Here is a 12,496-nt window from a genome sequence, read left to right as displayed (position 1 = left end):
CATTATTGACTTTTGCGCACCGAGTCTCCTGCCACACCTCTGTCCAAGTGGGCCAGCTAGGTACGGAATAGTGTGGGTATAGGGCAATAGAACTGATCAATACACTGCACTATACCTACATATTGCATGGTGTACATCGTGGTCCCGGGACAGATGTCAACGACAGGCATGGGAGGATGTGGCACCCGTGTGCTCCCTTGTAATTCTCGGGGCTACATGAGCTTATTACTAGGCTACAGATACTTGGGGGCCTTAGAAATTTGGGAGCCCATTTCGGTCGAGCTGACCGAACATAGCCATCGACGGGGATGTATATATGTTCACAGATTGTCAAAGACATAGATGAAAATTATGAAGGATACAAAGGGCAAATGGGGATCTGCCCCTACTCTATCCTGGTCAAGCCTTATATATGTGACTTGGCCTAGGGTTTTACATCATGTAGCGAGTCACCTAAACCCTAACCCGACTAATCATCGTTGGATCCTTAGGTTGTTCTCCACGATGATCTCAAGTGGGTCAACTGGGCCATCAAGTTGTTCTAGACCTTGGCGAGTAGGTCCAACAAGAAAGCGAGTGGACCTGGTCTTGTATAGCAACTCACTTCATTTGACCATCCGGTTGGACATTCCCGTCACATTTCATGTGAGATCTATCTAGCAGACCCAAGGGCCCAAATTCCTCCAATATTAGGAGACAAGGCCAGTAGAGTTTTCCGGTTAATGCCAAAAATATCCCGCGTGACCAGGCAGGTTTATACCTTGCATTCTCTGTTGACCTGTCTGCTTTAACGAGAGTAGTAAACGGACGGCAAAATGACCTAGCATGTACAGAACTAGAGAAAGCCAAGAATTGCATGACAGCAGAGTGCATGATAGTACATGTTAAAAGGACAAGGAACTGAACCATTCGAATATTTTAGCATGCTCATACTATATATAAGTGAACTTCCTAATAAAGCATTGACAGTCATACGAAGATCAAGGTTTCACATCACCTTGCTCCAATAAATGATCTCATTTGTTTGTAGTCCAGGATATGATCTTCAGAATCGTGTGTTATAGAACTGCAGAAACTATGAGGTTTCAAACAATGGTAGAAATATCAAGGTTTCGGCAGACGCTAAGTCCATACAAATGTGGAGCGTCTAAACAAGAGAAACTTGTGTGATCTTTCATGATGTTCTCCACTGCAATTCCAATTGGATGCGTCCATTCTTCGAGTCGATTAAATGGTATTTCTCATTGATCCTCTTGTTGCTTATAACATCAGCCAGACTGATGACAACATAGCCAAGGTTTTCCTACAAGAACACAACAACAAATAACACATATCAGAAATAGAGCGTGAATAGCTAGCCATGAGCGGATGATAAAATTAACTTTTTTTTTATTATAAGCGGCCATTACTGTAAGACCAAACGTGCCAAGTACATTCTTCATGTTTATTTCAAGTAAACGAGTAACTAATGTACTTATGGGGAACATCCCATCTTGAGAGTGGCGACTTCTAGTATTAATAGATTCAACAGACAGATGTTTTGAAGCAAAGACTTCTGAGGTTATTGTGAAATGATACATTTATCGCAAAAAAAAATGATACATATATTTTAAGTGACTCGCAACTTGCTAAGTACATTGCAAATTTTCAACCAATCATTTTTGGCAGGATTTCCAAAACAAAAAAATACCATGTCACGATAGAAGGGCCAAATATCAAAAAACAGAACCACTACCTTGGAATGTATACCAATACTTGGTGGCCTGCTCATAACTTCAATCTGCATCTTATCATTTGTGGGTGGTTCCTCACAAACAAACTGAAATTCTTCTTCCCAACGTGGATCTCGGTTTTTCTTAATATGCTGCACAAATCAATTCAAGTAAAAATGTTTCATTTGAGCTTACCCCACAAAAAAATTGGCTTGCCAAAATATTGATCAAGGTTTTACTTTCCCATGAGTAGGTTAAGTTGGCAAGAAAAATGAACTAGAGTGGGCAAAAGAGCCACAAGCATGCCAAAGAGTTGGCAGCCATCCAAACAAACACCAAAATTTGTACATGACCAAAGAGTTGGTAGTGTAGATTCTGGTCACCATCCAAACATATCCTACCTGTCGTCTCAATAATTTATTCAAAGAAATATATACAGAAATATTTGTTCTGTATTTGGAAGTGTTAACATACCTTAGTCTTCCTTTCCTCACCCATAAAGACGATTCTTGCATATGGATTAGTGTGATGCTTTCCTTCAACGTCCTGTGCTTCATGGACAATAACTACAAGCAAACCACCACCTTCTGGCGTGCCATCAGGAGCTTTTTCAATTGTACCAGACTCATCACATGTATCAAGATCAGCATCACCCTCCTTGAAAGGATTATATGTCAGTTCAACAGTGAGCTGTCCTCGGAACTTCTCATTTACAGGATCATTTGAATCCATGGACTTGAGCAAGTTAAGCGTAACTGATTTTGTCTCATCAGGAATCATGTCTTTCAATGGGATAACATTCATTCCCATCTTGTCATGCTTTCCAACCTGAGAAGGAAGATATAGGTTAAAAATATAACCAGGGTAAACATCAAAGGTACCAAATATGGAAGCATTAGCCATTACCTGCTCCCAATCAAAAACGGTAAGCTCGAGAGCCTGAGATTCTGGATCTTTGACAACTAATTTGAACTCCTCATTCCATTCAGGGTTCAGGTTGCTTCTCTTAACTGAAGTTTTCTTCGAAGGGAGTTTCTCCTCTGTTAGCTTTACCTTCACATATGGATCTGATTTTCCCATCAAATCTTTCTTCATAAGTTTAACAGCTCGCACAACATTAACATGCAGAATTCCAACGGGCTTCTTTTGTGCTCTTCATGTTCAATGACATAGAAAAAATATTAACCAACTGGCGATGAAAAAAAATTTAGTTAAATTACACTATATCATTACTTCGCAGGATCCATAATTGGCACCTCAAGTACTTTGGGCCACAAGTACATATTGGCTATCTGAGTCTTGATCATGTCCTGCAAGGGGAGACAACGGTTGAAAAATATGTGCATGTGTGTCTTACAAATACATGACATTATGTTGATATATGAATAAAGGAGGAATTAGGTTAACAATGTGTTGGCGGAATAATTGGACACACAGGATTAGTGTATATGATGATATGGAAACTCAAAAATTTAATAAGCAGAAAACTATGAGGAATAAATTACATCCTCAGAATTTGATGAAATAAGCACTCTTAACATAAAAGCATTACCTGAACAAATGCATAAAGTCCTGGAATTGCCATGACATCTGCTCCCAAGAGTTTCAGACCAAAGTCAACATGTGGCTGCAAAAGGTGAACACAATAAGTTGACAATTATATAAAAAATGATCAAAATGGATGCATGTTTCAGAATTTACCTTCTCCATCAGTGAGAACAGTATTTTAGCAAAACAAGGAAAGCTAGGGACCAATGGCTTCAATGTTATGCGCGGCAGGGCAGAAACTTGCAAATCAATTACCTATAGTATTAGACAAGATATGATCAGCATAAGATGCTAACTAAATTTGAAGCCTTTAAATAGTATTGATCCCTTGAAGATGAAGTGTGGCAGCGAGCATATCAACTTATCACAATTACTGATTAGTTCTACCTGTACAGATGCTTTTATCCCAAAGGCTTTGACTATAATGGTGATGTTAGGATTTCCAGCCCACTTTATTGAAGGCTCCATTATGAGTTCCTGTTCGTCTGTGGTGTAGACCTTCATCCCTATGTTGACGATTAAGTAAAGGTAAAATCAGCTCTTCTCAACATAAAGATTTCTATGGTCTAACCTGGCATGTATTTTCATCGGTATACAACACTGAGGCACAAATAGATTGGTAATTATAAAGGTTCAAGGCGAGCAGGTAAGTATGCATTGATTAGATGGCGAGCAATGGTAAATTATGCTACTTCTTTTGAATCCTGATCTTGTAACATCCTGGCAAATTCAGCCACTTCTTTTGAATCTTTATCGTGTAACATCCTGGGAAAATAACTATGGTCTATACAAGGAGCATGAATAGCCCCTCTATCTGGATCATCAATTGCATAGTCCGAAGGAAAAATAAGCAATCAATTCATCCATAGCTTCAATTAATGCCCAAGGGGAGCTTATGTAGATAATTGGTCTAAGGATTTCATGTGTTATCGTTGGAGTTACCACATCGATCTATCGAGACAAGCAATCACAGCCATGATTGGGTAACGCAGTTCAGTAATCAACACCTACATCTGTTGGGCATGCTTAACGGGTGTTCCACCATATGTAATACCACAGTACCGAGGTGATACAGACACTTCAGATCTACAAACGCCACGAGCGCCGGACCGTCCTCAAAATTCGACCTTGTCTAACCTACAACTTGCGTCTAGTCTTTTTGGCTGGCTACCAACTGTGTTTTTATGTATTATAGGCCCAGGTTACAAGAGTTTGAGTCCAACACGTAACCTACCGCTAAATTAGTGCTTTGTATGAACACCACTACGCTATAAACGATGCTAATGAGAAATGCATTCCTCCAGGTCATGTGGTCAATAATGGTGGTGGGAACTTTGTGGCAGGTGCCAATGGTACCATGGACGCAACTCATGATAGCATTGTTGATGCTCTGTGATAGCATTGTTGATGTTCTGATGGCCGTGTGAGAGTGGGATGTAATAGGTGCAACCGATATATTGCCATGAGAACTTTATAGTTTGCAACCAAACAACGGGTTGATAATACATTATTGTTAGTAGTACTCGATATGTTATGATGTGTTCAAATTTATTGCCATGTGAGAAATGTATGTATACACTAGCTATGTTACTAAACAAATGTAATTCCACTTAAATCTAGTGGAAAAATGCTCAATCTCGACGAAAAACACTTCTCAATTTTGTTGTTTTCGGTTATAACAATATAATCAGCACTTAAACCTGATCAACAGAACTATAGGAGCATTGAGGACATTCAAGACATTTTAGGTGCAGCCGCAGCTGCACCAGGCCAGTGAAACAAACAGACAGCAGACAGCTCCAACCTTTCAGCTCCAGCTGATTCTGGCACATACAGCCATGGACCTCCAGCCCAAACAAACACAACCTTAAACGTCTACCTCAAGCAATAGCAGGTCAATTCCATGCATGCCATCACATGTGACAAAGACAAATGTAGTGAATTAACATGCTATTTTAGGCTGGTATAAGAATTATCATTGGTCACACAGATTAAGCTTACAGAGTATTATGCCTATATATAGACCTTAATACCAATACATTTTATGCAACATAAGTTTAGAGGCTTGTAGTTTGGAATTGCCAGAAAACCATAAAAAACTACTCTTACATGCTTCGCTCACATGGTATAAATTCACTTTTCTGATACAAAAATTGTACAGTTAAGCTAGGAAAATAGATCTCTTCACACGTGACTGCTTAATTGTCGCCACAACAGACCCCAATAACGCAGGTCGCTCTTTTCTCAAGATATGCTTGGTTTTATTTGTATTACAAAATCAAGTCAAATAGTTAATGCATACCTGGGTTCAACTGCTAGATGATGACCCAGAATTAACACAAAATTGTGGAAGCTTAAGCAAGGCCAAACAAAGGCTAATACACCAGGCATGCCTGAACAGCTTAGTGGCTTTTATTAACTCAGTAAATTTATTTCGCAAATAGGAGCATAGCAACCTACCCAATTATCTAACGAGGCCAAACAAGCCATCTAGGCCTTCTCTCTTTCTTGTTCCCTATTGTTGTTTTGACAGCATTCTGTGTATTTCACATCTAAAAGTAGCTAGAATTTTATTCTTCAAAAGCTACTTCGCTTTGCTATCGAGGCATTCTTAAATACTATTTGGAAAGAGGGAGCTACTTTTCTAGAGAAAAATAATTCTTTGGAATAAAGCTATAAAGCTCGGTAACTTAAACATCAGATGACTAACCTTGAAACACTGGTGGTAGTGAACCTAATGTTAACGTCTCAAATTCAACTGAATCAATCTTGTATTTTGCAGTATTCTCAGCAATAATTGGTTTAGCGATTTCCTTTGCAGTTTTACATACGGCCTGAAAATGATAATAATAAAACAAAGGCAAAAATAACTTACGGAGTACAAAGAATCTTGCCCTCTTAATAACTATGGGCAGCATACATACCTTGTCAAGATAAGGCCACATATGCTCAACAAATTTGGTTAGCCAGTCGATCTTTATGAATGAACGAAAGACAGTCAAGTTAGGTTGTAGCTCTCAAAATACAAGATGTATGGAAAAGGAATAGATTTACCAAAAGCGTAAGCATTACCCGATCAAAGTCTGGATTTTTCACCCAATGAGGTATCTCGGGAAGCATGCTTTCCAATGATTTTGTATCAAGCTCAACAATTGGCCTGATTAAAGGGTGCTGTGCAACCACCATCAACGTAGGAAATGTGAAGTTAGGCATTGCGGATAAATATTTATCACGTTAAGTTCACAATAACCGCTACAAAATTAAAAGAGATTTATCCACTAGTGTGAAGCAAAAGTAATATCTATGTTTTGATACATCTAACAGACACATAAATTGAGCTTTGCACCTGCAGGTATGCAATCAAACTTTTGCATCCTAATGCGTGCACATATGCAGAAAGCACATACGACATGTCTGCTTGTGGTTCTTTGAAAATGGAAGCTCTGTTACCCCCATGTCTGGTTGTGGTGTTTCATATATGATATATCCAGGAGAATACAAATTACAGTTGTAGTAAACCTTGGAAATACAAAAGAAAAGCATAGCAAATAGGCCTTTAAGACGTCATGCAGAAACAGGGAATAATCATTGTGACCTCTTTTACTTATATTCCTATTAGAATAACACCCTGCTGGAGCAAGCAGCATGAAATATATTAAACCTGTAACAGGGAAAAAGAGCAGAGCACCCTTGACTAGTCCAGCACAATACAACTGATATGCATTATCAAATCCTTCAAATTCAGTTTTATTTGCTTACTTCCAGTGGACATATGTCACGAATAATTAAGGTTGCTCTTCACCTCTAGCAATCTGGCCCTGGCAACTAACTTTTTCTTTGTCGGGGATAAAGGCACAGGAAATGCAACTTATAGTAGCATCCAATCAGACCACGATTATATTACATGATTAAGATTTAAGATGAACACTGGCCAGCTACGACTACACTAGGTCAGCCCCCAAAATAAAGTGAGGAGCTAAACTTCGGAGTCCCAGGCTTGTTTGACACCGGAGAGACCCACATTCAAAACTGAAAACAACTGCCACACTTCCATCCAGTTCCAGTCGTTCTCCTCAACGCCCAAAATTACACGGAAGAAGCAAATCGTACCTTCACATCAGTGGGCTGGAAGTAGATGAAGAGGAAGTACCCAATCACAAGCCCGATGGTGACTCCCACCCCAAACCCGAAGAAACCCAGCACAGTGCTGAAAACGCCCATCTCCCTCCACTCTGCGACCTAGCAAAAGCGAGCAGCCAAGAGAGCAAAGAACACCGACGCGGTCTTGGGTCACATGGGGAGGCAAGAAGCGAGGAACAAAACTGCGCAAGACGAGAAAGAAGCAGACGACGAGATCTAGAAAAGGGGGAGGAGACGAGGGGTTAAACAACAACAAAAGCGCCGTAACAGCCAGGATGGCATTTAATGATGGTATGAACATACAATACTAGTGGTAGCCTTAGAGCATCCCCACTCGTTGGCGCTCCCCACGCCCAAATCCGGCGAAATTTTCGTCCGGATTGGATGAAGATTTGGCGTGGGGAGCGCCGAAGTTCCAGCCGTCCCCCCGGCAGGAAACCCCCAACCTCGACCATTTGACATATTTCAAACAAATTCAACATAAAATTTAACAAGTTCGGCAAACAAGAGGACGAAAATTGCTTGAAACAAATTCGGCGATAACGATACAATGTTTAACAAGTCGTTGAAACAAATGAAGCACACAAATTTCACAATTTTTCAAACAAATTAAGACGAGACTAGTTGGCGTCGGTGTTGGCGTTGCCTCGGAGCCTCCATATGTGCTCCACCGAGATCATCTTGCAGCAGTTTGGTGCATTGTAGAGTCTCGAATCTCCTGGCGCATAGCAATGAAGGCGGCCCATGATGGAGGCACTGGTGATTAGGCTGTGCAAGAGGACCCTCTCTCTCATATGGTGCTTCTTGCTCAGCCGGAGGAACCGGATGCTTTCGCTCATCTTCAATAATCATGTTGTGTAGGCACACACAGCAGTTCATCACCTCCCACATCTGATCTTTGGACCAAGTCATAGCGGGGAACCGAACGACAGCAAATCTCTGCTGGAGGACACCAAATGCTCGCTCGACGTCTTTTCGGAAAGCTTCTTGTTTCTTGACAAACTCGCAAAGTTTGGGGGTGCTAGGGTTGGAGATAGTCTTCACAAATGTTGCCCACTTTGGATAGATACCGTCTGCAAGGTAGTATCCTTTGTTGTAGTGCCGACCATTGATCACATAGTCCACCAGGGGAGCATGACCCTCAACAAGCTTGGAAAAGACCGGGGAGCAGTTTAGGACGTTGATGTCATTGTTGGATCCAGGCATACCAAAGAAAGAGTGCCAAATCCAAAGATCATGGGTAGCCACCGCTTCAAGTATCACGGTGCAGCCTTTTTTGTGACCCTTGTACATTCCCTGCCACGCAAACGGATAGTTCTTCCATTGCCAATGCATGCGATCAATGCTTCCAAGCATCCCCGGAAAACCCCTAGCTTCATTTGTTGCAAGGATCCTCTGAGTGTCTTCGACAGTGGGTGATCTCAAGTAATAGTCCCCGAACACTGCTATGACGGCCCTGCAGAACCGGTAGAAACAATCAATGGCGGTGGACTCCGCCATCCGAAGATAGTCATCTCGCGGTATCACCGGGAGCTCCATACGCCGGCATCCTCATAGCCACCGTGCACTTCGCGATGACGAAAATCCAACCAAACCAAGTGCAATCCGCCTTGCATCCGAAGTAGGGATCAAAGTGGCGGATGGCATACACAATTTGCGTAAATAGCTTTCTGCTCATCCTGAAACGACGCCGGAAAACACTCTCACCGTGCAATGGATTGTCGGCGAAGTAGTCGGCGTACAACATGCAGTAGCCCTCCATTCGCTGTCTCGGCATGCACTTCCGGCGATCTCGTGCCGACCCACCACGCCGACGAGTTGCCAGTCCGGCGTACATGCTTGCCAAGCAACCAAGGATCATCATGTGCTCGTCGTCTTGGGCGGCCGCTCGCCATCTCTTCTTGCATAAGCTCGACGAACATCTCGCTCCTCCTCTTCGTCCGAGTCCATGGCCGGCGAGGCAAATGGACGAACACCGACGGGCGTGGTCGAGGCAACCCGAGCCGCGAGCGACGACGAGCAAGCAGGCCGGAAAACGAGGCCGGCGGAAGAGCAGCCGGATAGGCCGTCGTCCAAACACGGCGGAATATAGGCAGGTGGGGAAGGAGGGGCGGCGCAATCCGGGCAACAAGCCGGCGGGGTGGTGCCGGCGGCGAGAGAGATACGAGGGGTGGGGGAGATTTTGAGCGACGTGGCGGTGGGGTTCGTGCGTCGAGTCACCGACGGATCGGGGCCTTCCCGCTTTTCACTCGTCCGGAGTCCCCGAGAGCTCCCCGGGGGCCGGGGTGGTGTGGGACCGCCGGATGAATTTAGGCCCAAATCCGGACGAAAACGAGGAACCGGGGGCGCGACTGGGCCGAATTTCGCCGTCCGGATGGAAAAAACGCTCGCCGGGGGCCTCCTCGGGGGGACGAGTGGAGATGCTCTTATCGAAAAGGACCCGGCTAGCAGCATCCGGAGATGGTTAGAGCATCTCGGCGTCCAGCAAAGCGTCCCCAAAGATTTTTACATTTTTCCGTTTTCAGCGTTTAGGATCTTTTTGTCTGGCGCAGTTCAATATGGTGTCCGACGGCCCAGAGCCCGTCCCCGGTCCACAAGGAACGCTCCTGGCGCGCCAAATACAACAAGAAGCGAGGCGAGGAATGGCGGGCCCGACACGTCAGTGACACACGAATGACGCTCAACCGTCGCCTACCTAGTGACGGTGCAGTTGCCGTGAAGGGGAACCATCGTAATGGCAACCGCGCCAATAGACGCGTGAACCGCCAGAATGGAGAACGAACTCCGCGGAAGAGCAACCGCAACCCTCTTCGATATCTGCGTTGCCATTCATCCCCGCTCAATAACACCTATACGTTTGTGCATTTCGATCTTCAACCGGCCGGAGCCATTCATCTCTCATCTCCTCTCTGACCATGAGCAACCTCTCTTTGCCTTCGGATACCGATAGCGAGGGGAAGTCGCCGGGATGGCGCCATTGGTGGGACAGAGTTGCAACGCCTAGCAGCTCTAGTTCCCCGCCGACGGACAGGCAGGAGGAGGATTGGGAGGCCGGCGATGGCCTTTCCCTCCTCCTCATGGCCATGAGGAGGGGGAAGTCTATCGCCGACGAAGGCCATGAGAAGGAGGAGGAAGAAGAGGATGAGGAGGCGGCGGCGGCAAAGAAGGAGGCAAGGGCCCGGGCGAAGGTGCAGCCGGCGAGCACCGACAACGACGAATACAGCAAGAACTACTCGTCGGAGGCGGACACAAGTTCCTTCGACGCGTCGAACGACACCGGCTCTTCGGAAGAGGTGACGAGCAGGAAGCACCTCCGTGAGGACGACGAGGCGGGGCCATCAAATAAAAAGTAGTTTAAAAAATTAGTTCATATTTTTCTAAGTTTTTATATGTAATTTGTTTATGTTGCACTACTTTGAAAATTATAGTTCAGATGTTTCGAAGTCTTGATTGTGCCTACAAATTTCTTCTCTTTATTGAAATAAAAATGCAAAAAAAAAACAAATAATGCGTTATTTTAATGGTTAGGGGATGCGGCTGGGGAGCGACGTCCCCCAAACGCGGCACGAAGAAAAAGCGTCCCCCAAACGCTCGATCACGCGCCGTTTGGGGACGCTTTGGGGGATGCAGTTGGAGATGCTCTTAGTCCGGCCCAGCACCCGGGTGCTAGTTTGCCAAACCCAGCATCCGAGTGCTAGTTGGTTCGGCCCACCATCCGAGCGCTCCTTGGGCCGGCCCAGCATCCGAGTGTTGTTTTGTTCCGACCCAGCATTTGACCGGGAGAGGAATTCGGACATCTCACGCGCTGACAAGAAAAGGCAGTCAAAAAAGATGGGCAAAGGAAAGAGGACCCATGCTATATATGTACCACCCGCGACGGTAGGACTGGACCAAAACCACCCTCTCTCGCACCATCCCTCTCGCCCCTAGATTCTTCTTCTGCAAGAAGAACTCTTATCTCCTTCTTCCTCCTCCAGATCTCCTAGCTCCTCCAGATCTCCATGGATCCCATGAGCTGACATAAACTGCAGAAAACAACACAAGCTCTACTGCACACAAAAAAGGAACCCCACAAAAGGTAATTCCTGTTCTCCTCCTATCTATTTTCACCAGCAGAATACATCACAAAAACACTCGCCACTCTCCAGACCTCTGGAGAAAAGAACTTGCTTTTCATGAACACCTGCTGAGATATGGCTAGGAAAATCAACATATAAACTTGGTTTCTGTTCTACCTAGAACTCTGTGGGTGTTTCTTTTGTAAAAAGAACTTGCTTTTCATGAACACCTGCGTCTAGGAAAATCAACATACAAACTTGGTTTCTGTTCTACCTAGAACTTTGTGGGTGTTTCTTCTGTAAATCATACCGTCCTGATCCCAACAAATCTCAGATCAACAAAAAAAGCAAGTTATTGGACAGGAAAAGTAGTTGGGGTGGAAACATGGATCTATAAAAAGACATGACTTTGAGAGGTGCCCACCTAGTTTACTTTTCCATGATATGTCTAGGCAGGTTTCAAACTAGAAGCAACATGCTGGGGTGGTTCAAAAAAATGACAAAATAGGTCAATCAAATAGATGAACATTGTACTATCAGTAGTACTAGAGAAAAGCATACATGTGGCACTGATATAACCATAGTTTCATTTTCATAGTAACATCATAGTAACAGAAAACAACATAGTAGACAGTATGGTTTGTGAAATTGAAGGATAAAGATCGGCAAAAACCAGATCATGGTCAGGAATATAAAACTGCAACTGCTAGTAGCGATTCAGAAACAACACTCCAGAAAAACAACTATCTTTGGTTTGTTTATTTCGAAACATAAAGATGTAGCAATTCAGCTGGATAATGATTTCCTTTTTCTTGATATGTTGATGCCTCTTGACTACTTCATCTTGATTCAAACCTGGATAGTTAATTCAATGAATTCAGTATCAGTAAACAAAGCAACCAAATTGTCATCGTGGTGAATCAACAGATGCCATAGGGTGGCTTATGTTGGGGCCGATGTGTACCGAGTGAATCGGGGGAGGGGAGGATGGAGACGAGACTCACTCAAACACACACACAAACATGGCGATGTACCTAG

The 12,496-nt window shown here is 43.9% G+C and overlaps 1 protein-coding gene across 3 annotated transcripts; it reads right to left on the bottom strand.

The window, feature by feature from the left end:
- Window positions 1–901: 901 nt before the first annotated feature.
- On the bottom strand, window positions 902–7,652 carry LOC124692278 (synaptotagmin-2-like). Of its 3 annotated transcripts, XM_047225618.1 has the most exons (12): window positions 7,371–7,652; window positions 6,333–6,431; window positions 6,185–6,235; window positions 5,971–6,094; window positions 3,648–3,766; window positions 3,414–3,515; window positions 3,265–3,339; window positions 2,946–3,022; window positions 2,619–2,865; window positions 2,187–2,540; window positions 1,736–1,864; window positions 902–1,303 (listed from the first exon to the last, which is right to left on the bottom strand). In XM_047225618.1, the coding sequence occupies exons 1-12, from the start codon at window positions 7,479–7,481 to the stop codon at window positions 1,175–1,177; spliced, it is 1,617 nt and encodes a 538-aa protein (XP_047081574.1). In that variant the 5' UTR covers window positions 7,482–7,652; the 3' UTR covers window positions 902–1,174. The 3 variants fall into 3 exon arrangements, with proteins under 3 accessions (XP_047081574.1, XP_047081573.1, XP_047081575.1); XM_047225617.1 differs by having other exon boundaries at window positions 2,187–2,865; XM_047225619.1 differs by lacking the exons at window positions 3,265–3,339; window positions 3,414–3,515; window positions 3,648–3,766; ... (2 more) ...; window positions 6,333–6,431; window positions 7,371–7,652 and having other exon boundaries at window positions 2,969–3,022.
- Window positions 7,653–12,496: the final 4,844 nt, after the last annotated feature.

This window comes from Lolium rigidum, chromosome 2, assembly GCF_022539505.1.
Source record: "Lolium rigidum isolate FL_2022 chromosome 2, APGP_CSIRO_Lrig_0.1, whole genome shotgun sequence".
Taxonomy (NCBI): domain Eukaryota; kingdom Viridiplantae; phylum Streptophyta; class Magnoliopsida; order Poales; family Poaceae; genus Lolium; species Lolium rigidum.
The sequence above is the reverse complement of the archived record's forward strand: the minus strand, read 5'-3'. Positions and strand labels throughout refer to the sequence as shown.